We start from the raw sequence: 24671 nt of genomic DNA, 5'->3' as shown, positions 1-24671 counted from the left end.
AGATAACATGTATAAGTTACAAATATATATATACATATTTAATCTGTTTACTTGCATGTCATGTGACCATTAACTGACATCAGAGAAGTGTGGATATGCAAATGTGTTGTTAAATTATTGAAACTTAAAATCGCAGGTACTTCAGGTAAATATTTTATGTGTAATGGGTTTGGCATAAAAAAACAAAAAAACAATTGGAACTAGGGCTGGACAATAATTCAATATCAATATGTATCGCGATATAATTTTTTTCAATAACGGTGATATGATTTTTAATCAGATAAATAGTGTTCATATCGATATCGGAATTATATTGTATCGACCAAAATTAAGAAATATATCGTGATATCAATTTTGGCCATATCGTCCAGCCCTAATTGGAACCCTCTGTACTAACAAATGAAATCCTCTTGAATGCTCTACAGAAGTTGTGCTGAATAGACAGATCTTCACAATGGACTGTAAAAAGAGCGAACCAGATCCTTAGGGCAGGTAACACCTGGTTTAAGAACAGACAACTAAAGTAAAAAAAGACAGAATGGGAAGCCTGTAAAGAGCACCAACAAATGATTAACTGAATTGTAAACGCTCAGAGGCAAAAAGGAGAAATGAAACCTGTCAAGGGGCGTAGCTTTTCTGTTTGTTGTAGTTTCAACAAATTCAAAATCAAACAATGAAACTCAAGGAGAATTTTTTTTAACTCTTTAGTACATATATGAATTACTTAATGAAACTCAGCAAACCAAGCAGACAAAAAATACTGGCTGTAAAAATCTAGTGATCTGCCAATCTAGGCAGCACTTTTGTGTATTATAGGTGGCTAAAAATACAGTCTAGGTAGGCACTTTACTAGGCTGTGAGACACAACCAAAGTAACACTCCCCTATGAGAGGAAGCATGTGAGTCCCTGTTTAAACCTGCTGACCAAAATCAAACCACCCAGTTAGGATTAACACTCAATTGAATGAGATTTGACTAATGCCCACTGACAGACATTGTAATACAGGCTGCATAATTATAGTGTGGAAAAAAAAAAAAAAAAAAAAAAAGATTTAAGAATGCATTAAGTCAAGATTTAGAATGGGTAAAGATGATGTTCAAAAAGAAAATAACTGATTTAAACATGAACAAATTACATTTTTTTATTTTAAGCCTAAATGCATAATAATTGGGTAACTGAAGACTTGTTTATTTACTTAATTTCAGAAAAAAAAGTATTTACACTACTGTGCAAAAGTCTTAGACCACTAGTATTTTCACCAACAAAAAATGGTTTTAAGTCAGTTATTTCTATAATTTGCTGCAGTGTGTCAGTAAGAAATATCAGTTTACATTTCTAAACATTTCTTTTAACATTAATTGTAATAATGCAGTGAGATTTTTGTATGCACAAGGATTCTGACAGCAGCCAGTGCTCCACACAGAGATCTGATCTCACCATCATCCAGTCTGTCTGGAAACACATGAAACAGAAAAAAACTGAGATAGACTAAATCCAGAAGAACTGTGGCAACTGTCTCCAAGACGCTTCAAGAATCCTACCTGCAAAGCTACCTGAAAAACTATGTGCAAGTGTACCTTGTACAAAAGCTGTTTCAAAAGCAAAGGGTGGTCACACCAAATGTTGATTTGATTTAGTTAACAGAAGTTAATTGATAAATATAATCTATTTATGACATTAGTTTTGAAAGCATCCTCACTTTACAGCATTTTTACACAAGTGCCTAAAACTTTTCACAGTACTGTAGCTTGGTTTCTTGAAGTGTCTTGTAGACGTTGCCACAGTTCTTCTGGATTTAGTCTGTTTCTTCATGTAATCTCAGACAGACTGGATGATGGTGAGATCAGATCTCTGTGTGGAGCACTGGCTGCTCTCAAGACTCCTTGTGCATACAACAATCTCACTGCATTATTACAAATAATGGCAAAAGAAATGTTTGGAAATGTAAACTGAGATTTCCTACAGACACACTACAGCAAAAGATAAAAAGAACTGACTTAAAACAAATTTTCTTTTTGGTGAAAATACTAATGGCCAAAGGCTTTTGCACAGTACTGCATGTATTATGTATATTTTGCATGACCAATGGTCCAATAATGTATGTATATATGCACAGTATGTGTATCTTTTTGTATATGCTGTGCTAAGATTTGTTTTGTAATCGTAACAGTTTAATAATAAATAAAGAAAAAAACTGGAGATTTGGAGGTTAGATGTGATTTACGACAGACTTCATGCAGTGCCCTGAACTAAAGTTAACTTACTAAGTTACTCGGGCTGTTTTTGTTCTCCACATGAACTGAACCAAGGGCACATGTTAGCCAGCTAACACTCACATGAAGGGTTTAAATAGGATGCTACGACGATTGCCAAGTGTAATGATAACCACCGACTTTGTTCAAGGTAAATTCCTTGTTATAAAATACTAAATAAATTGCGATAAAAGTGTGGAGCGCTTTGAAGGAGCTGCTTCCTCCTCTGCTCCTCAGCGCTGCCGTTAGTTCTGATAAGGCTAATAACTAGCAAATCAACATCGCATGTAAATTACGAATAAACACAGAAAAGGAAACTTGATAAAAAAGAACAAACTTACCGGGAATGAAGTGGTTTCTCAACTTTAACGGCGACCCTGGAACGAACTTTTGCGAGCTGGAAAGCGCAGTGTGTCAGTCTCCCGTGAAGCTCGCGCAGCCGAGCGCTCTCAGCGCTGGCCGCCAGCACAATGTAAACAAGTGTGCTCATCCGCGGTGCGCATCCCGGGGACTACTTTACGGACCACGCGCCTTGATTTTGCCGTTACCGTTGACCGTTTACAGCGAGCGTCGAATTATACACGATGAATGAGATTAACTGGATAAAGTTGGTGTGTGAGTCGAGTTAAAACCGAGTTTTTGAGGTGAGTTGGAAAGCAGAGTAGCTGTTGGGGCGTGACGTCACGTCCACCTGCTGAGGGCTTGTAGTGCGTCGTCGCGCAAGACGCGAGGAATAAATACTGTTGCGCACTATCTATGATTCATTTCATGAGGCATTAATCAATAACATATCAAACACGAGCTGGCGGGAAAGATATGTGGCGCTAATCTGGTGAAATGTGAATTATATAAAGGTTTTGGAGATGCAGACATGTGAAGACTTTAAAAATTGCGTTTAAAGGGTGTGCAGCGCCACCTAGTGGTTACAGGAAACAGCACCGCTGCAGACTACATTAGTATTTCTTTCATCATAAATGCATGCATTTGAAATGAAAGACACTATATTTTTGTTGAAATAACTGCAATAGTCATATTTCGAATTCTGCGTTGTATTTATTCAATAGTTCAAAACCTATAAGCAAAAGAAAAGAAAAATAATAATACAACTGATTAAATACATAGACATAAACAGAACATTCTACGAGTGAAACCCTGGAAGAACACAAGGCACCATTCCAGAAGATTGACAATCAGTTTGAGGTTTCAGATCCTGATTGGGAGCCAGGAAAACCGACACAAATGTCAAGAAAATAAGCCCAAAAATCCACGTTAGTACTGGCATCTCATTGAGAGATCAGCGATAGGTAGGAAAAGGCTGAAATATGAAAGGTCAGCTGCATGTACAGGTTAATTTGCACATCCCTGCCCACAGGAAGGACAAAATCATAATTGTGCTTTTTAGTGCATTAAGGTACCTGGATCATGATGCAGGTCTTTTCGGGCTTGAAGTTTCCGACTTGACAAACCTAAATAAAAATCGCCACACAACATAAAGTGAGCTACTGAAAAGACATCAGCAAAGACAAACATAAGATTTTAACTCCCTCTGTGCAAGTTCAGAAGGACGCAGACACGTGCAGATCTCAGACGATGATGAATTATAACATAGGAGAACAGAAAGGAAATCTCTTTGGTACTGAAAAACTAAAAAAATATATGCTCTGATGATTACACAGGTCGTTTTCAGTTTCATAATATGACAACGTCTACACTATCTCCCCTCGACTCACAAGTTTTCCAACATAGCCATCCATCCAAACACAATAAAACAAACTACAATTAGCACTCTGAAACAAGACACAGTGTGATTACAGTGAATAAAAAGGCAGTTAGAAGCAAATGCATAAGTTAAAAAAAAGACTTAATGATTTCAGACAATGAAAATATTAAGCATTTGGACTATTTTCACAAAGACGAGACACTAAGCGGCTACAGCAAAACATAGAACAAAATACAGGATATCAACCACAAGGCAGTAAGCAAAAAAGAAAAGAAGTTCAACAGTGCTTTGACACCATTCTAAAACAGCTTTCATATACATAAAATACTACAGGAGGAAGTCTGGATACAGTTTTCTAAATCATAAAAGCAAAGCTGTTTGCAAGATGCAAGAATTTACCCTCATGTGACTACTACAGGATTACTTTAATTTACTTAAATGTCAAGTTTAGGGTGAAAACGAGGAATTGCATATGCATTTTGCTGTATACTTACGGTTATAACCAAGGTTGTTACACCCACTTACATTTGCTCTGAAATTATTAATAACCTACAAGCCAGACAGTTTTTTTTCCAAAGAGAAATGTGCAATACTTTTGCATAAAAGACAGTTCCCAGAAGCAGATTAAGCTTAGCCTTAGACTTTTTTTTTTAGTCTAAGGTTATGCCTAATGTGTGTCTAAGAAAAACAGCCCTAAAAAGTTTGATCCTAATGAACGCTCTAACTCTGTAAATGAAATTTCCAACACAACGAGTATATACTTTAACAAGCAGCAACTGTTACTGGACTGCACATTAGATCTAAAAACTTAGAAATAGGGGGGGAAACAATAACAATTGGCAACATTGTTCTCTTGTGATGATTTATATTACATATGCTACTGGCTATGTGATCTTTATTGATATTGCCTAAATATCTGTTATGAGAAAACTCCTCACGAAAAGCGTGGAGGGATAATCTGCAACGCTTACAACTTAAAAACAGGGTTGTAACATTCCCTATGTGATATGAAACCATTGCAAAACCAGAGTTCTGTTCGCACAGGAGGGATTATTTTTCAGTTTTCAGTCCATTTTCTAGAATCAGTCCAAAAACAGGAAAAACTGTGGTGAATGTGCAAAGCTTGCTAATGTCTTGAGCGACCACCTTCAAATGCATGGTGCTCCTCGTGTGCTGAAAAAAAAAGTTTTGAATGAATCACTAACAATTTTACAATATTCTTGCACTTAAACTGTGTTAATAAACTTAACCAAATCTATAAATACAATTAATTTGAATGAAAAATCTGTAACATTGTATCAAGTCATTAGGGTTTCATAGGAGTTCTCACGCAACGGTTGTTACAACAATAAAAAATTAACTCTCAGCATGGAGAGTGCGACATAGTGAGAAGAATGCAAACATACTTACGTTTATAAAATACTGCTTTAAAAGATATCTGTGGAAGAAGTTCGTAGATTCTTCCTAAAACGTTTGCCTCATTGGCAAAAGAGGCGTTTCCATTCCAGACCTGAACCACATCTTCTCGTTCTCTCACACTGACACTTACTCCTACCACCTCATCCTCTAAAAGACAAACAGATATTGAATTATTCATTTTCATTGAAACGCTATTAATAAAATAAACAAATAATGTAAATAATTTAATAAAACATATTTCTACAGTACACTCACCTGATGCACAGTAATCTGTGAACTGTTCACCAATTGTAGCCAATAGCAGCTCTTTCCACACAGCTAACTGTTAGAAAAAAAGGATACGGACAAATTATACTTTGGCAGCGATTAAACAAACCAGAACGTATAGGAAAATACTGAATTTGCATATGAATTTTATGTATTTACATTATGCATTCTACAAGTCAAAGTGCTTTAGGCCTGAACTGACACCATTAATAAACTAGCACACTTACTGTGCTCTCCTTTGGCACTTTCATTTTCCAAACACCTCCCTTGGCATTGCTTTCCTCTTCCCTGTGTAGACATTGAAACAAATATAATCAAACAAAATGGTTTACGTGAATTGTCCCAAAGGCATTTCCCAAGCTAAGGACAGATATGCATTCCATTTAAAAAGTTTGGGGTCTGTAAGATTTAGTTTTCGAAAGAAGTCTCTTATGCTCACCAAGACTGCATTTATTTGATCAGAAACATATTCTGAAATATTATTACAATTTAATATTATTTCTATCTGATTATATTTTAAAATGTAGTTTATTCCTGTGATGTCAAAGTATCATTACTCCAGTTTTGCATGATTCTTCAGAAACCATTCTAATATGTTGATCTGCTGCTCAAGATACATTTTTTATTAACACTTTCAGTTTATAAACAGAATTTTTTGATGAATAGAAAGTCTAAAAGAAGAGCATTTATTTGAAATGGAAAAGTTTAATAGCATTATAAATGTCTTAGCTGCCACTTCTGATCAATTTAATGCCTTGATAGCAAGTATTATTTTTAACAAAATTCCTACTGACCCGAACAGCTGAGTATATCGATAATTGGCTGAATATGATGAAAGACTAACCATAGTGGTCTTCTTTCTCCTCGCATTAAGTGGTAGCTACACCTCAGAGGGAGGCAGGACACAGGAGGGATGTTGTTGTACACACTCCAGAAACTCTTTATGTTATGAAAAAGAGGTGATGCACAATATATCAGCGACAATATTTTTTTCAATTACCAACAGTAAACTTTTTTCTGCTAGTTTACAAAACTATTAAAGACTATTACTGTCCGTTATAATGTTTTGGTGCCTAATTTCATTTAAGGCATATACAAATATAAATAGAAGCTATAATGACTGGAGAAAATGATCAAGCAAAATACTGATTCTCAGTCCTAACATTAAAAAAAAAATGTTGTTAGCATCTGTCAAATTTGGACTTGTCAAATTTTCATGTCACAATAAAAATTCCACAAAAACAGAAATTTCACCACACCTTCAATAGTATCAAAAGAACTATTTTTTCAGGCGGATCAGGCAAAAATTATAATTATGTCAATTAGAAAAGGTGCAACAATCACTCTTGAAGAAATCCAACTTTATTGGTTAAAATACATGTGACGTTTACCAATGAAGTTGGATTTCTTCAAGAGTGAGTGTTGCACCTTTTCTAATTGCCATGACTTTTAGATTTTTGGTTGCACCTCCTCTTCTGTTGGTAGAGTACCTCTTTTTCAGCAATTTTTGTAAAACTTACCTATAATTATAAAATTACAATTATACAAATACTAAAATAATAATAGCGCAACACCTACCTGTACAGTGTGGACGGTGTATATCTTTTTCAGATTTGATTCACACTCTGCTGCCGTTGTACCTGGTAATGACCTGGAATGTATAAAGAATTAAAAAGTATTATAAAATGTACACTAATAGCTTTAATAATAATAATTCACTATAAATAAAAACTGTTGTCATTGTTTACTCGCCCTCATATCATTCCAAACCTGTATGACTTTCTGTCTTCTGTGGAACAAGGGTGAATTTCTGAGTAATATAATCAAAAGAGTGGCCTAGATAATGAAAGTGAATGAGAACTGTTGCTGTAAAGCTTCAGAATGACAGATGGTTGCTTAAAGTGCTGTGCTTTTTGTCATTTTGGAACTTGTCTGCCTCATATTATGTGCTAAAGAACGGTCAGGACATTCTTCAGAAATTTACGTCTTGTGTTCCACGGACAAATGAATATCATAAAATTTTGCAATGACGTGGGTGAGTAAATAAAGACTTTTGTAAATAAAGAAAATTGTAATTTTTTGGTGACCTATACCTTTAAACAAGCCATTTTGCTACACTAAGCTTGGTATATCAACCATATCTGTGTCATAAATCATACATTCAAAGAGGTGTTATTGTTATCTTCTCCTGTCTTATGTCAAGTGCAATTCAGAGCTTGAGATCATGCCATGAGTTACAGAAAAAAAACATTTCACAATCATTATGGCAACCAAATGTCAGTTGGACAGTAAACAGGACTTCAACCCTTTGAAAATCATTACCAAACTAACTGGAGAGAATTTTAAGGAAGAGAAGCTTAAGGAAAATGTATATATACATATATATACACACACACATATATATATATATATATATATATATATATATGAAATGATCAATCAACTTAGATGTGGTCAGTTCACCATCTCAAAAGTTATTTTGCACTAACAGTGTCCTACATTTTAAAACGCAAACAAAACTTAAATGGGCTCACGACAAAGCCTTGAGGTACACCCTTACCATATTATGCTCTATTACACAGAGCTTCAGAAAGAACATGACATCTGATATTAAATAACAACCATGACCTACAGGTGACTCGACCTACTTACTAAGTTAATATATCAGCTGTGCGTTATGACACTCATAAAACTTACAAACACTAAATACAGGCACCTGAACCATCTATTAGTGTTACATGTGTTCGTCTAGAAACTGAAAATAGTAAAGTTAGCAATAAAAAATTAGAAATACCAATCTTAGGCCTTTGTTCACAAGCTTTGTGAATATACAATCTCGAATCCATGATAACAGTATTATGCCAACATCAGCCTACCGATCCAGCCAGAAGGTCCATGGAGAGTGCAGCGGCAGCGAGGTGCCGTCCTCGATGTGGTTGGTGATGTTTTCCAGCTCTCTCTCGTCGATGTGGATGTCGTTTTCTGTAGAGTTCACAGGGCTGCTTTGTCTCGCCGTATTCAGCTGCAGGTTTGGGGCAGCAGGAACCGCCATTTTTGCTTTATTACAGCTAATCGATGTGTGAGTGTTGTGCTGGGAGATCTGTATTAATCTCCACATCCACAGATAGGCAGATTATTGATGCTGACTCATTTGCCGTTCGGCCGGCTGGACTTGCCGCGTCACCGACACAACAACAACAACAGAGTCGGACTGGGGAGTGACGTCAGACGCAGCGCCTCTGTCTCAGCCGCACTTCAAAATAAAAGCTTTCAGACAGGTTTTAAAGGGGACAACACTGTTCCAGAACAGTTCAACCCAAATATTCAGATGAGTGCTGCGCATTTTATGGAGGACTGTTTCCTGAACCAGTAGCCTAATGCGTCTGTGCACAAAGGCTGTTTCTATAAAGTTGGGCAGTTCCAACTTTGCAAGGACAGTCTGGCGCTTCTGACTCACAGCCTGTAAGTACGTTTTTTTTATATTTAAATAATTTGCCAATGATGATTCAAACGCGAGTTTTGAGCAGTGTAGAATATGCTTGTTGTTTGTTGTTTCTCCGATCACAAATGCAGACATGGATTTATGTTTATGCAGCGCGATACGCAACGCGTTAAAACACAGTATATGTCATTATAATCAGTAATTATGTCCCCACTGGATGCAACAAATGCCTAATTTGTAAGCGAACGAATCGTTCTATTTAACCGGATCTTCTTAGTGAACCGGTCGAACCAGTTCACCAAATCGAACTGAGTCGTTTGAAACGGTTCGCGTCTCCAGTCCAGTATGCACTAATCCACAAATTACTTAAATTACTCGGTCAGTGCCTGACACTCCCTCTGACGCGAAATAAACCAATATCCCGAGTTATTCAGTTACTCCTATAGTACATTGACTGAACTGCTAAGAGAACCGATGATGGGATGTGCACGAGCAGAGCAGCTGGGACTCTTAACTTTTATAAAGAATATCTCTTTGGATTTGAGACTTTAGTCTTTGCAACTTTACAGATCTTCTTTATGCACCAAGAGCTTGTAACACTCCAAAGAGAAAGGAAAAATTGAAATCGCATCATATGACCCCTTTAATATTAGTAAATGATAATGTTGTCGCAGCGACGTTCAAGTTAAACTAAAATAAATTACAAATAATAGAAATACGTATAAAAAACCCTAATAAAATGACAAAAGTACATAAAATTACTAAAATAAAATAAAGCTAAATAGAAATGTGTAAAACATAAAAATGGCAAATACGTCAAAAAATAAATTAGACAAAAATCACATAAAATTACTAAAATCGTGAAAATATAAAAGCTAATTCAAATTAATAACTACTTTAATTATTATAGTAATTATTTCTATTTTGAATTAGCTTTTTAATTTTAATTTTTTCAGTTTTCACTTTAATTTTAGTATAATATTATAGTATAACTGTGTAAGGTTAGGGTTAGATTATGGTAGTAAAGTTGATTTTTGAAGCATGGTAGCAGCTAATGACCAGTTCAGACTAGCTAGAAACCAGCTATTATGTTCCAAAACACAGCTAAAACCAGAGGGTGGATAGGACATGTTACTGTATCAACATCCTTTGTTTACCCTCTGATTTAAGGGTTAATGGGGTGGGACTGAGACCTACAACAATTCATTGATGTTCCAGTAATTAAAGGAACAGCAAGAGATGTTGATTGAAGAATATATAACTTCACACCGTGCAGGTTTGCTAAGACAGTGGTAAATTCAATGGATATGTAAAAAAAAAATAAAATAAATAAAAGATCAACATATTCAAGGTCCAGTTATGACATTGTGATTAAACATCGTGTCAAAAAATAATAATAAAATGCATGGATGAACTGTTCACAATAAGACCAATAACATGCATTTAGAAAACAAATAGGGCAAATTTTCACTTCATGGCGACTTGAACACATTAAACACTGGATACTATACAAGAAAAAACTGGTTGTAGAAAATTTAGATGATCACATCAAAGTGCCCAAGATGCTTTGAGATGGTAATGAGTTTCAGAAGGATTTTATTAGCTTTGTAAGCTTCTGGGATTTTTAACAAAGGTCAGAATGAATGTGTAAACTTGTGCAAAACGTCCTTATGGGCGAGAAGCAGCCAGTTCTTACTACACAATGCTATATTGGGAGTATTTTTCCAACTTTTCAGTAGAGATCTTGGTAAACTGTAAATATACTGTATGAAATCTCACAAATAGATAAGCTGCTTCATATTCCAACAACTGCCAGTTTCTCTCTTCACACTTTCATTGCCATGAAGTTGAATAATAGACAGTACTGTGAATCTTGATATAATTTTACAAGAAATATGCAAAGGTTTAAAGTCTAAAAACAGAGCAAGATGAAGAACAATATTCTAAATACTCTTATCATCTTGTGAACCACAAAACATGTCTACATGGTATACCGTATGGATTTCAAAGTTGGCCTTGTATTTATAATACTGTAAACTCACATAATCACAGTTTGTGTTTCCACCATGTAAACACACAAGAGTCATATGAAATAATAAGGGAACGGATCTCCTTGTACACTGTGGTCTAGCGTGATCTTTTTGTCGAGAACTTGCTTTCTACAAATAGCCGCAGCAACGGATCGTTGACATGGAGCTGTCTGAGAGATGGAGGATTGAGCTCAGATACTGTACATTTAGCATAAACGATTCTACGTTCTAAACGAAGTCAAAACAGCCGTCTGCACAATTTAATGACAATGAACAATAATAATGCAAACTTGGGAGCGCTGATTTCCGTGGTGCACAAACATGGATTATATCTGGTAGGAGTAGGGAACAGAATATACAGTGGGTCTCGGCCAGACAGTGACTCACGTGAACATCAACATATCAATCTACAAGGTGCTCCACGAGGGTTTTTCGACAGGTACACTTCTGCCGATGTGTCACGATGGACATTGTCTGAATGGGTTGAAAAGATCCCTCTTCCATGTACAGTTACGAGATTGGCTATAGGAGCTCCGGGCCTCGCCAAGCGAGATTGCGGTGTCTGAATCTCTTCCCCTTCACATGGTCTCATTGTGCCCAGAAGAATGGTCTCTTCTGGGGGTGGAGGCGCGGGATGACCCCTTGTCCGTGCTCTCTGAGCTGGAGCTCAGGTGCTGCTGCTCAGAGCCAGCGCTGGAGGTGACAGTGGAGGAGGAGGTGGAGGAGGAGCGAGTCTTCTCCTTAAAGTCTGTGATGATGACAGTCACATTGCCCACCGTTATAGCGAGCTGCTGAGCCGAGCTCCTGTCCACGTTCTTCAGTTTAGGTCTGAAGTGTAATAGGGGATAAAGGAGGAATTAGACATCAACTGTATTACTGCAGCGTTCATTGCATAAAGACTATTAAATGGATAGTTCACCCTGAAATGAACAGTCATCAGCTACTCACCCTCATGTCATTCCAAACAGGGGTATTATTAAAGAAAACTAAAATAAAAACCATAAAAAAAACATTTTCATCACTTGAAATAAACTGGAAAAATTTTAAATTTAAATAAAATAAAAACTAGCTAGTTGCCAAGGCATCATTTATAATATTATTTAGTTTAACTTTAAAGTACTAAAACTGAAATAAAAAATTATCAAGGAGACAATCGCTTTACACAATGAACAGATTTAGTTTAGGCTTTTATTCACATATAAACATTTATATTAAACTAACCCTTTAAATATAAAGCAAGTCAGCAACGTTAAAAGGTGTGCCAAGTAACTTTTGCTTGTTTTGGCTGCAGATGCAGTATTTACTGTAACTACATGATTCTGAGACCAAAAATGATCCTTCCAAAAAGCACTGGCAGCCATTCAGAAGTGTGTGATGCAGCATCATGCAAAAGCAAATGTTTTTGTAGCCAATCATTAATTTACTCTGCAAATAAATGCGTCTTTTAATAAGAGGATAAAGAGTATTAAGCTTCATGTGAGGACATCCATTATAAGTAGTCTCTTATGTACAATAAAACTACTTTTTCTAGGCAACTACTTTCATATGCTTTTGTCATTAGTACTTTTCATTTCATTGAATAAACAGCTGAGTGTATCTTTAAATGTTTCATTCAGCCCAAAAGTTCTGAATATGATAATCAGGTTTTAGCTGTCTACATTGCAGCAAGTTAAAGAGCCCATGGATTATGCAGCCGCTCTATTAGACGCTCATAGGATTTCCTCTAAATAACTCAAAGCAGTAACAGTATAAATTGAATACGAAGTCATTAGTAGGAATCAAAAATATTCTAATGCAGTAAAAGCCTGCCTTAAAATTACAGTGTAACAGACGTAGCAACAGATATTTTTTTACGTATTGTGATGTACATCCAGATGTAATGGATTATTGAAAAAATACAAATGTAAGGCGGGGGCTTGGTTCTATCCATTGGTTGTTGACTGGATGGAGGAAAATCTGAATGCAAGCTTGCAATCTACTGTGGAGGGCCAGGTTTAAATGGACTAAATGACTGGAGAAGTCCAGCATACGCAACCAGAGAGAAGTCTCCCATTTTACAGAAAGAAAAGAAAAAACAATCAACCACAACAAGATCATTAAGATGCATTTAGAAAATAGAGTGGATTTCGACTTCATGCCAACTGTTGAAGAGCAGATCAGTTCTGAACTTACCGTGAAATTATAGATTTATTATTCTTCGTGACAGACTTGCCAGCCTTCATGCCGTTACTTTCCCCAGCTGGACCTTTCTGAATGAGTTTGGGCCTGTAAATGTTGATTCAATATGCCATTAGTAACAGAGTATTACCATACAACATTCCCCACACTTTATGGACTTAATCATTCATGTATAAATATATTTTTGTAGCTGGCCTGCAATTCTAACATTTACATTTATTAATTTAGTAGACGCTTTTTCCCAAAGTGATTTACAAATGAGGAATCACAAAAATGGGTGCTTTTCTCATTGAAGATTAGCAAATGAAATATCACCAATTGAGTTATTCATTTATTAAATGATCCAATAAATGAACACTTGTGTGATACTTGAACAGCTCCTGTTTTAATCAGCTCTGAATAGAAATAACAGCCGCCCACTTCTCAGTGGCTTTGGCTCCAGAAGTTTTTTTTTTTTCCATTCATTTTTCTCATAGGGATATTAAAAATATGATTTTGTTAAAGAATTGCAAGGCATGAACCAAACCAACCAGCTACCAGCTAAGTGAATCACAGCATTACAAATGTTGATTTGAAGCAAAAAAAAATAATTTGACAAAAAGACAAAGGTGCAAGACTTATTGGCTTTGATGACAGAAATAACTACAATCCCATGAAGCATTGCAAATGACAATCAAATTAAAAATGGAGAAACTATTGATTTTAATGGTGCTTATGGATACAGAAACAATATATTTTATGTTTATAGCAAAATATGCATATGTATTCAAATATTTTAGTAGTTTGAAAGCACAGAGAGCGTACCAACTCAATTACATGATTTGCAGTGCTTCTTGGGAGTGGGTGGACACTAAAGTGTTCTTTAGACATTATTTGCTCATTTTAATTCTTTGATTGGTGGAGATTTATTTGTATAATCATGGGTAATGTTGTTTTTCCGCCAGAAATTCCACTGTTAAACAAGATTTTAAAAATAAGTTGAAATAATGTGGACTGATGGCTTCAACAAAAGCATATACCATCTATTAACATCTTCATAGCTCAATTATCTGATTAGAACAAACTAAAAGTAAAAAGACCACTTGCAGAGCATGGCTGCATAACAACACTCACTTCATCTTCTTAGCAGTGGGTTTTTTACTGGGCGTGAGGCTTTTAGGTCTCTCTTTGTGTTTCTCCATCATGGCTCTCTCTATTTTTCCTTTTTTGAGTTCCTCTCTCTCTCCACCCATCCTCTCTGCCGGCTGCATCCCAGAGCCTGCCGTGTGCGGATGATCTTTATCCATGTGCTCTCTGTGAGGCTGAAGTTTGTCCAGCATTGCTCTGTCTGTGTACTCTCCATCTGTTCTGTTGTGCTGCTGCTGCTGCAGCAGGTCTGGGGTCAGTCCTGCTCTCTCAGGCCTCCTGTCTGTATGGAGTGGCTGCGGTTTGTCTAGACCACGTTCCTGTCTCCGATCCTTGTGAAAATGTCCACGGTCCAGCTGACCCCCGTCCAGACCTAATCTCTCGGGATGGTCAGAGTCAGGGTGGAGACTGCTGAGTCTATCCGAGTCGGAGTTGTCCATGTCAAAGTGTTCGTCGTCGGGCAGGTCTGTCCTTTCCCTTCTTTCTTTCTTGGCTGGGGGTGGGGCGGCGTACTGTTGAGCGACCTGCTGTGCCACGAGTTGAGAGTTTATCCTAGGTTTTCTGGAAAAGAAAACGTTTCCAGAAATCAAGTGCATTGCCAACACTGATACCAATATATAGAGAACAGGACAACAGATGACCAAAACATGCCAATATGTATATATGCAGGTAAAGTGGGACAGTTTCTGCTAAAATATGATGACTTTTAAAAGCTTAAAATTCCATTCTGACCATTTTAAAACCTTACATGCCCCACCGATTTTCACCCTAATATATGTACAGTAAATTTTGGACACACCTACTAATTCGTTATTAAAACTAGTTTCCCTATTAATATTAATAGTAAAATGAATATTATAAATAATTGAAACCATGAGACAACACAAATAGATGTATAAGAATTATATAAGTTTATTTTTTATTTTATACATTTTTTTTATTGGAAAGAAATAAATACTTTTATTCAGCAAGGTTGCATTAAATTATGACAGTCAAGTCATTTATAATGCTACAACATATTTCTATTTTAAATAAATGACTTTGTTCATCAAAAAACTTGTATTAAATGGAAAAAATTTATTAGTTTTCACAAAAATGTTTATCAGCACAAATGTTTTCAACCATAATAAATATTTTAGCAGCAAATCAGCAAATTAGAATGATTTCTAAATTATCATGTGACACTGAAAATTCAGCTTCGCATCACAGAAATAAATTACATTTTAAAAATATATTACCATAAAAAAAAGTTTTACAGTTTTTTTTATTGTAATAATGTTTCACAGTATTACAGTTTTTACTGCATTTTTGATTGAATAAATGCAAACAATCAAATAAATATATTTGGTAAACACAAGAGACTGCTTTCAAAAATATTAAAAAAATATTACCAATCTCAATTTTTACCTGTAGTGTATTATATGGGGTATTATTAACATATTTGAAAATGTATATTTTCCACTGTTAAAGGCAAGTGAGAACAACTACTTCTGAAGGTTTAGAAAAATGCCATGCTTATTGACGAATGCAGATGCTTTTAAAATGGCAATTACTCGGCTGAGACATTGGTCTATCAATAATTCCAACACATGAAGTTCGTGTCTCGTATTCTCAATAATTGTTCATACTGGCATAGCAGAAAGCATTGAGAGATTCACTCAGAGCAACCAAGTTATGCGTTAAGGATATGAGTGAGGGGTGTATTCTGCGTTTGAAACACAACCTCTCCCGAGTGAATTTCAGTTCAGGGAGAATCACAGTAAATACACGTGGATCTGAGTCATGTCTTTGATTGGCGGCTCTCTATGATGTTCTAATTACATTACTTGTTCCAGATTTAACTTCATACAGACAGCACATAATCACCATCCCCTAATCTTATTAAAACAAAATTGTGTTAACTTTGCTTAATAAATACAAATTAACATTCTCTTTGCTGCAACATCATAAACACCAATTACTAACATAAACCCTTTCTTACATCACCTAGACTGGAAACATTGCATTTTTTGCATCAATTAACTGTGATTATGGAGCATAACCACAGTTTTGAGTTATGCAAAAATCCTCTTTGACAAGTGAAAAACTACTTTGACTTTTTTTTTTGCTTTATTATAAGTGTGTGGTCCACTTCACATGATGAGAATGGCTTAAAAGAGAGAGAGAGAGAGAGAAAGGTTTCTGTGCGAGTTTGTTTGTGTGGTACCCTGCTGATTCCCTCAGCTGTTGCTACTCTGGTGTGTAACAGTGGCCAGACACAGACGACACTCACTCAAGTCAGCGGAAGCACATCTCAGAACGGCATAATAAACCCGGCCTCATCAAACAGCCTCTCTATGAGAGAGCAGGGACTGATCCTGTTGCCTCGACAAAGACAGAAAATCAACATTCAAGCATGCAATTTATGCCGAGAGGAGATGTCTGCATACTTCACGGCGTACACAATACATGAAAATCACCACATTCATCCCACTAGAATATCTGACTGAAAACAGGTAATGGAGTGAAACTTCAAAAGGATATGGGGTTTCTTTCATGATCTGTCCATTTTAAGACCAAACCGTTTGAAAATATGAAAGATTAAATAATTTGCATACACATTGGGGTCCAAACATCTGAGAAAATTATTCTCTGAAATTTAAAAATTTTCATAATTTAATGAAACATTTTTCATTCGAATTATCAGCATAAAAATGAGTTTAATTTAAAAAAAATCTCAAAAAGCATCTATTTCGGTGGAAACATCTGATATTTTCTACAGAGTTCATACACTCAATGCCACAAATGTGCTTATTTGATTAGTGACCTAGAAATAGTGTCAGAAATATCCCTGCTGCATCCCATAATCCACTATTGGGAAATCTTAAACAGCTAAAATAATTATACACTACCATCTGTGCTTCGCTTTTGCAAAACAAGTACGCACATACTGAATATCTACTACAAAAAAAAGCATTTTTCACCATTGGCCTATATATCTGATCTTTAATTTGACAGACAGACCCCTTTTCTCATCTAATATCATTTCAGAGACCATGGCTGCATGGCATAGTGCCAATAATACCCTAAATTCTAGAACATAACATCATCAGTAGGATAACATCAGTGCATTATGACTCATTTCCACCAAGTGACCACAGCAGTGCATCAAGCTGTAAAAAAAAAACACGGCCATGTGTTTAATATTTTGCACAGTATTGAACAAACAGCACGGCGTGCGTAACAGAACAACAACACTGCACTAGCAAATCTGAGATGTTTAAAGCCTTCATCTTGCAGTTTTCCATTTCCTATAGGATCACATAATGGGGCCCTGCACACAGACCAGGATACTTCCACAGCAGCCGGATCCTGCCGCCTGTCCTAGTGTGTCATTGAAATTCTACAGGAATCACATTACGTCAGTATGGATAAAGACATAATCCACAATCAACATGACAAAATATCAGTGTTGACATCTTCAGTGCATGCACGTGCAATGTGTTAGTGATGGTTATGAATGCATAACTCCCTCTTTTAAGCAGTGTCACTTTACCTTGTAGATGTACCTTTCCGCACATCACATATACTGCATTTGAATGCCTCTGCACTGTTTTTGAAGGTGCAGACGCTACAGTCCCAAAATCCGTTGTCTGCAGAGGGCTTGGCTTGTCTTTTTGGCCTGCAAGATTTAAAGGGAGAACTGGTTAGGGTATTTAAATAGCATGCTGCACCCTAATTAGTGCAAGTGTCATCAAGTGCACTAATTCTACGTGCTGTATTCAGACGCCCGTCCTCCACAACCACACTATTGCACTCGCAATCTGACGATGTTGCATGCCTAAAGGGCAAACGGGCTTTAGCTGTTGAAAAAAGGCGAAGAAAAGATAAGAGAGGAGGCGTTTCCTAAATTCTCTTTGTCTAAAGCTGGATACCGGGAGTCAGGCAAGGCTCCGTGTCCGCCATGGCTGCGCTTTTTTCTGTTAAATCCGACCAGGAAAAATAAGTAGGCTTCAACCGCATCACGCGGCTATTCGCCAGTGTACACAAACGCGCAAAATGCTTCATGAAAAGACAGAGCGAATGTGATGTTTCTATACCTGGATGGGCTTTTCTTGTCGCCCATAATGGGAGAAACACCGTCTTCCAGAGGAGGGGCTTCTGTAATGTACAGTGTGAGCTCCAGACAGAGCTGCCGCTGCTGTTCTCGCACACTTGCACTCGCTGACCGCCGCAGCGCGAGGCGTCGCTCCGTCACGTGACCTCGTCCTGAGCCAATCACAACTTGCGCACGTTTAAAAGTCTAAATGTTTTATACAGACGTGTGCTCATTTGAAACTGTGAGTGATCATTGCAAAGGGCATAGCTTTACTGTAACTTATGAAGAAAAATAGCAACAATTAAAAAAAAAATGATGGCATGCTTCATAGGATATAGGGCCAGTCGCATAAACAAAGCCACTATGTTGAGACCGTGTCTTAATAAGAACTAGTTCGACCAACTAGTAGCTAGCCAAGAGGTAATCAGACTTACTTTTTTGGATTCAAATTAGACCATTCTCCCTTTTTTATAACTGACTTTTTAAGTAGTTATGACCAGTCTTATAGGAAAAAAAATTAGATGACTAACCTTTTAAGCGGTTTATGCAACCGGCCCAATTAAGTGGAGTCCAAATAAGTCTGAGACTACACTGAAAATTAAAAACTGGAAAATAAATCTAATTAAAACATGAAAAAAGGGAAAAGAAAGGTTTTGACACAAATTGAACAACAGACATCAAACCAGTAAATTTGTGACATTGATCTTGTGACTCCTTTGACTCCTGATAACGTTCGGGGTTCAGATACATGATTGCAAAGATACTATTTAAACTGAGCTGGATGTTGACATCACTGAATTCAACGATGAACTGTCTTTAACTGAAAAATTATTGTTTACTATTGTCATTTTGCATTATTGACACACTATTTTCCTAATTAATGCTGTTCAGTTGCTTTGACACAATCTGTATTGTTAAAAGCACTATATAAATAAAGGTGACTTGACTTGACTTGACTTGACTTTGCACAAAAGGTCAGATGTGCTTGCTTCCACTGAAACACAGGAAAAACTGACAGCAAAATCCCCATCAGGCACACACACTCATGTCTGGCGACATTACAAAGACTTCTTGTTTTATATTCAGATAGTTATAGACACCTTAACCCTAGCCCTCACAGAAAACATTCTGCATTTTTACAATTAAAAAAATAATAATAATAATTCTGAATGATTTATAAGCCTTTTGAAATATGGGGACACTCAAAATGTTCTCGTTGTAATACCTATGTCGTACCCATGTCATTATACACACACACACACACACACACACACACACACACACACACACACTTTATTGTAACAGAATTCAGATCTCATTTACAGTTTTAAAGAAGACACACAAGTTTAATGACACTTAATATTTGTATAAGCTCTATTTGTGGAATCACAAAGAAACAAATTACCAAAAGACTTTAAATCAAGGTTAGCAATAATAACTGACAGGAGAAGCCACTATTTTTTTAAATAATAAAAATATATTCGTCGTGCATACACTGCCTCCCTCTGGATAGCTTTTAATTTACAGTGCCTTGCAAATATATTCAGACATATTTAACCATTTTTCATTTTACTGAATTATGTATCTGTTCATGTTTACCACCCTGCTCTTCATTTCCCTATAATTACGCTCTGAGTTCTAAAATTCCTTTGTAATTATTCTGTAGTCATATTTTTAATTACATGGTATTGATAAGTGCTATTTAATGCAACCTCATAAGCAAGACATAAAAGATCAAAATCAACCAGAACTGTTTTATTATGCGTTTTCTGGACTGAAAAACCACTGCCTCTGCTTAAACAACTAAATATGAGTATGCATAAATGTTACTTGTAATTTTACCTTCAAAGTCTTTAAAAAAGTAGACATAAGCACAAGGGTTATAGATTAATATATAAATAAACAAACTTAGAAGAAATGATTCCTTGCTCGTCTATGGCGAATGAAGAGTTTTCATCAACGTGAGGACCTGGCGCATGCGCAGCAGCAACAGCCAGGCAGGTAGTGACGTCACCGGCGCCATATTAAAGACTTGCTGCTGTTTTCTCCGTGTCGCTGTTGCCATCTTTCTGTTTCCAGCTGGACTCAGAGAGACCAGAGAGTAGCAAACATACCTCCACAATGGAAATCGACACACTTCTGGGAGCATTTAGAGGTACCGCAAGCACCATCTGACCAATAATGGTTAATAGAAAAGGTTCGGTAAATTCGTTAGCTTGTAAGCTAAGCTAGGAACTCAAACTAGCAGCCGATGCTAGGCGCTGATCCTGCGGGAGAAACCGTTAAATATCAAGAGTAATCGATATCGGTTGGTTCTCCGCAGTACACAGAAAAAGTGTTTGAGTTGATATTGTTGATGTTCCCGGTCGGAAGTTGATAAAGTGCTCTGCAACCCAGGAACAGATAGAAAGCCGGTTAGCTCTGAGCTACACTGCTGTTACTATGTGAGCACTGAATACACTGGGTTTGTCGCTTATTTACCTTCAGAAACTTCTTACTTGCATGAACTTCGCTGCATAGTCAGCGAAAAAGTTTCTCGGGCGCTTATTTGTGTGGCTTAAACAAACGGATTATGGTATTAAAGTGGAGCCAAAGTTACTGAGTGATGCCTTGAAACTGTCATATATCATTGATGCTGATTTTGTTTATAAAGTCAAGGTATGAGAATGTATACAAAGTTTTTTAAATATCAATAATTCAGTTTTCCTCCATTGACCGTATTTTAAATTCTTCAATTCAATGTCTGCAGCAAAAATTTCGATTTCAAAGTGCTGCATTGGCATTCTTCATACAAAATCGCTTAAGCGTGAATGCACATTAAAAGCAATAACAATACAATAAGGTGCCATTAGTCTTATTAAACAGAATGTGCGATATAATAAAAGGAAATTTCCACAAGAAGCATTATTATTTTCTTTGTCGTTCACTGTAGATTTCGAGAAGAAAGGAGAAAAGGAAACCTGCCCAATTTTGGATCAGTTTCTATTGCATGTTGCAAAAACAGGAGAGACCATGTAAGTTCAGCACTCTCAGACAAATTCTACAACAGATGCTGTTGTTGAGGGAATATTGCTTTTATAGGAAAGTACTTTCAAGGACACTAGTCTGGTTTAATCCTCAGAATAAAAAAGGTAATTGTGACTTTTCATCACATAATTGACTGTATTTCTCATAATTCTGAGTGCATTTCTCAAAATTGTTTTTCTTTTTCTTTTTTGAGTATATCTTGTGATTTTGACCTTTTAACATCTTGCAATTCTGATTTTATTTATGAGTTGCAAATTTATATTGAAAGGACATGCATGGATCATAAAATGTATTCTGTGAACAAAATGTTCATTTCATGAATTTAATATGTGAATTTGACACTTTGTGCATAAATATGGAAATGAAATAAAATGTATACAAACATTTAGTGATCCAGACAGACCCTTTTATCCACAAAACAATCGCACTGATTGTGAATTCAGAGAAAAAACATCAGAACACAAAGTCAGAATTGTGTGATTAAAAAGTCATGAGTACCTTTTTTTCGCCCCCGAGGCAGAAATGGTCTTCTATAGGGCTTCTTGAAACCACTAAACAAACTAGATTTGTTTACCCTGAGTGGATGGTTGCCGGGCGAGTATGTTTTATTAAAAAGGTGTATACTGAGTTTGATTCTCCAATGTCATTGTTTTAGGCCTAGTTTCACAGACAGGATTTAGATTAAGCCAGGATTAAGCCGTAATTTGGACATTTAAATAGTTTTTTTAAAGGGGTCATATGACAAGGTGTGCTCTGATTGGCCAGCTATCCAGTGCGTTATGATTGGCTGAATACCTCAAGCGTGTGACAGAAATGTTACGCCCCTTACCATACTGTGATGCCGTGTACTCCACGACATGGCGGCGGCAGCAACAATACTACAGCGAGAATAAAAGTTACGCCTTCCTTCTTTGCGTGAGCATTTGGGCGGCGCTGTGCAAATCTTCCCACATAGTGATGTAGACATGTGGGGGCGTGTTTAAACGAGGCATTTTAGGAGGGCGTGGTTAACTCTTTTATAAAGAATGTCTCTTTGGGTTTGAGACTTTTGTCTTTGCAACTTTAGGGATCTTATCTATGCACGAACAGCTTGTAACACTCCAAAGAGAAAGGAAAACTTGAAATTGCATCATATGACCCCTTTAAGGTCACCATGAAATCAATCTGCAATTCTTATTTTTTATGGAATATTTGCAGTGTTATTATAAATGGTTTAACCGTGCCCATCAATATTTTTTTGTCACTGTCACTCACAGGAGATCGCAGCAATTCGCAAACGATGGACATAATCCTGTTGAACAAATTCACAAAATCCTGCCCTATATTTTCTCTCATTCAAGAAGCTGTTACACCCTTGGATATACGTCACAATAGAGAAGAAAAGATGATCGCAATTTCCTTTTCATGCTGACTTTAAAAGCAATTTTTGCCTATTCAGAGTGTGCTGTTTGTGTAAACAATTACAATAAACTTTAAATGTGAAGTTTCTCATTTCCATGATTCTATTTCATCATAATTATCTTCATTTTAAATCATTCTTTTCTAAATCATCAGGATTCAGTGGTCTCAGTTTAAAGGTTACTTCCTCTTTAAACTGGAGAAAGTGATGGATGATTTTAAAGCCTCATGTCCAGAGCAACGGGGACCTGCCAATCCAAACGTTGAGTACATTCCCTTTGAGGAGATGAAGCAGAGGATTCTCAAAATCGTCAATGGATACAACGGGTAAGGTTCAACAAACATATTCCATAGACCCTTTGTGAAAATATTTAAATTAAAATATATGTATTTTTTTTTCAGGATTCCTTTCACCATTCAGCGTCTTTGTGAGCTTCTTACTGAGCCAAGAAGAAACTACACAGGAACAGACAAGTTCCTCAGGGGTATGGAGAAGGTATGTTGTGTTCAAGGAAATAAGCAATTCTTTGCGAATGGATTTTATTTGTGCCTTGTTTTCTGAAGGTCTTAAAGCAGCTACTGTCTCTGCTCAGTTAAAATGAAATATTTGTCTTTTTTAGAATGTGATGGTGGTCAGTTGTGTGTATCCTACCTCAGAGTGAGTTAAACTCTTTTTCTGCTCTGTTTTACCGTTTTGTGATTGGGCAGATTTCAGTACCATTTTTTAGTGATGCTTAGAATGTGTTCAAAAACCGTTCTGATGTTCTTAATACTTTAATTCATCTTTTACTTTTAAAGGAAAAAAGTGTCAGGTTGTGTGAACAGAATGAATGGTGTCATGTTCCCTGGCAACACTTCAGCGTTTCCAGATAGGTGAGTTTATCACTTTAACCAGCATTGTAGAAACTTTAATAATAGCCTCATGGGTCACTAAACGGATTCAGTAATTGAACCGATTCAGTTTGAAATGTTCATGCTCCCTGTAAAGAGAGACTAGTTGGACCTAATTTTACTGTCCGTTGGCTTGATGTGTCTTTGATTGTCTGTGATAGAAATGTGAATGGTCCAGGAACACCCAGGCCACTGAACAGACCAAAACTCTCCCTGTCCAGCAGTGTAGCTACCAACGGTCTTCCTGACAGCACAGAAAGCAAAGAACAAGCATCAGAGCAATCAGACAGAACAGTCAAGTAAGTCTGAAAGGCCAGGATGTGACACTCTTGTTCAAACCATGTAGCCCTACTGTTGATGAATGCAGTTTTTCTTTTTTGTTTGTATTCACTACTCAAGCATTTTTGGAAGAACTCATTGGTCTTCACTGCTGTTATTTTACATATCTACATTTTTCACTTTTTTTTGCATAAATTGCAGAAAGTGTCATGCAATAAATTCAGTTTACAAGTGATTTAGCACATTTCATCATTTCTCATTTCATTTAAAGCTCCTCATTGACACTGTTGTCTCCTTGGTAAAGAAGTACTTTAGCTTTTTTTGGGGGGGGGGAATTGTGACCCTTTTTCTGAAGTGACACCACAATTTATTGATAATTTTCACATAATGAATATTAAAATGGTTTATTTCACTCTTTGTTTAGATTACTATAGTTTAAAGGGGTCATATGATGCTGCTAAAAAGAACATTATGTTGTGTATTTAGTGTAATGCAATGTGTTTATGCGGTTTAAGGTTAAAAAAACATTATTTTTCACATAATGTACATTATTGTTTCTCCTCT

General features: G+C 36.5%; 4 protein-coding genes across 6 annotated transcripts in view; 1 reads left to right on the top strand and 3 right to left on the bottom strand.

Annotated features, from left to right (window-relative positions):
* Positions 1-2701, bottom strand: part of LOC107666297 (forkhead box protein P1-B-like) — a 63001-nt gene extending 60300 nt beyond the window's left edge. For all 3 annotated transcript variants that reach the window (XM_016457545.1, XM_016457536.1, XM_016457550.1), the window contains exon 1: positions 2595-2701. The gene's annotated coding sequence lies outside the window, so the exon portion shown is untranslated. The remainder of the gene's footprint in view (positions 1-2594) is intronic.
* Positions 2702-3286: 585 nt separating this feature from the next.
* Positions 3287-8894, bottom strand: LOC107666244 (eukaryotic translation initiation factor 4E type 3-like). The gene is made up of 7 exons (XM_016457467.1): positions 8536-8894; positions 7238-7310; positions 6504-6598; positions 5887-5947; positions 5648-5714; positions 5384-5539; positions 3287-5146 (listed from the first exon to the last, which is right to left on the bottom strand). Exons 1-7 carry the CDS (start codon positions 8775-8777, stop codon positions 5100-5102), a joined length of 741 nt encoding a protein of 246 aa, XP_016312953.1. The 5' UTR covers positions 8778-8894; the 3' UTR covers positions 3287-5099.
* A 1638-nt stretch (positions 8895-10532) lies between these two features.
* On the bottom strand, positions 10533-18716 carry LOC107666235 (RING1 and YY1-binding protein A-like). Its single transcript, XM_016457458.1, has 5 exons — positions 18514-18716; positions 17970-18095; positions 14423-14995; positions 13304-13396; positions 10533-11959 (listed from the first exon to the last, which is right to left on the bottom strand). Exons 1-5 carry the CDS (start codon positions 18537-18539, stop codon positions 11710-11712), a joined length of 1068 nt encoding a protein of 355 aa, XP_016312944.1. The 5' UTR covers positions 18540-18716; the 3' UTR covers positions 10533-11709.
* A 1815-nt stretch (positions 18717-20531) lies between these two features.
* LOC107666205 (serine/threonine-protein phosphatase 4 regulatory subunit 2-A-like) overlaps positions 20532-24671 on the top strand; it is an 11785-nt gene continuing 7645 nt past the window's right edge. The window contains exons 1-7 of the mRNA XM_016457417.1: positions 20532-20667; positions 21445-21526; positions 23094-23264; positions 23340-23433; positions 23558-23595; positions 23736-23810; positions 23990-24127. Coding sequence (XP_016312903.1) covers positions 20634-20667; positions 21445-21526; positions 23094-23264; positions 23340-23433; positions 23558-23595; positions 23736-23810; positions 23990-24127 — 632 coding nt within the window. The 5' untranslated portion in view covers positions 20532-20633. The remainder of the gene's footprint in view (positions 20668-21444; positions 21527-23093; positions 23265-23339; positions 23434-23557; positions 23596-23735; positions 23811-23989; positions 24128-24671) is intronic.

This window comes from Sinocyclocheilus anshuiensis, unplaced genomic scaffold, assembly GCF_001515605.1.
Source record: "Sinocyclocheilus anshuiensis isolate Anshui unplaced genomic scaffold, SAMN03320099.WGS_v1.1 scaffold201, whole genome shotgun sequence".
In the NCBI taxonomy this organism is placed as follows: domain Eukaryota; kingdom Metazoa; phylum Chordata; class Actinopteri; order Cypriniformes; family Cyprinidae; genus Sinocyclocheilus; species Sinocyclocheilus anshuiensis.
This window is presented reverse-complemented; position numbering and strand designations above follow the sequence as displayed.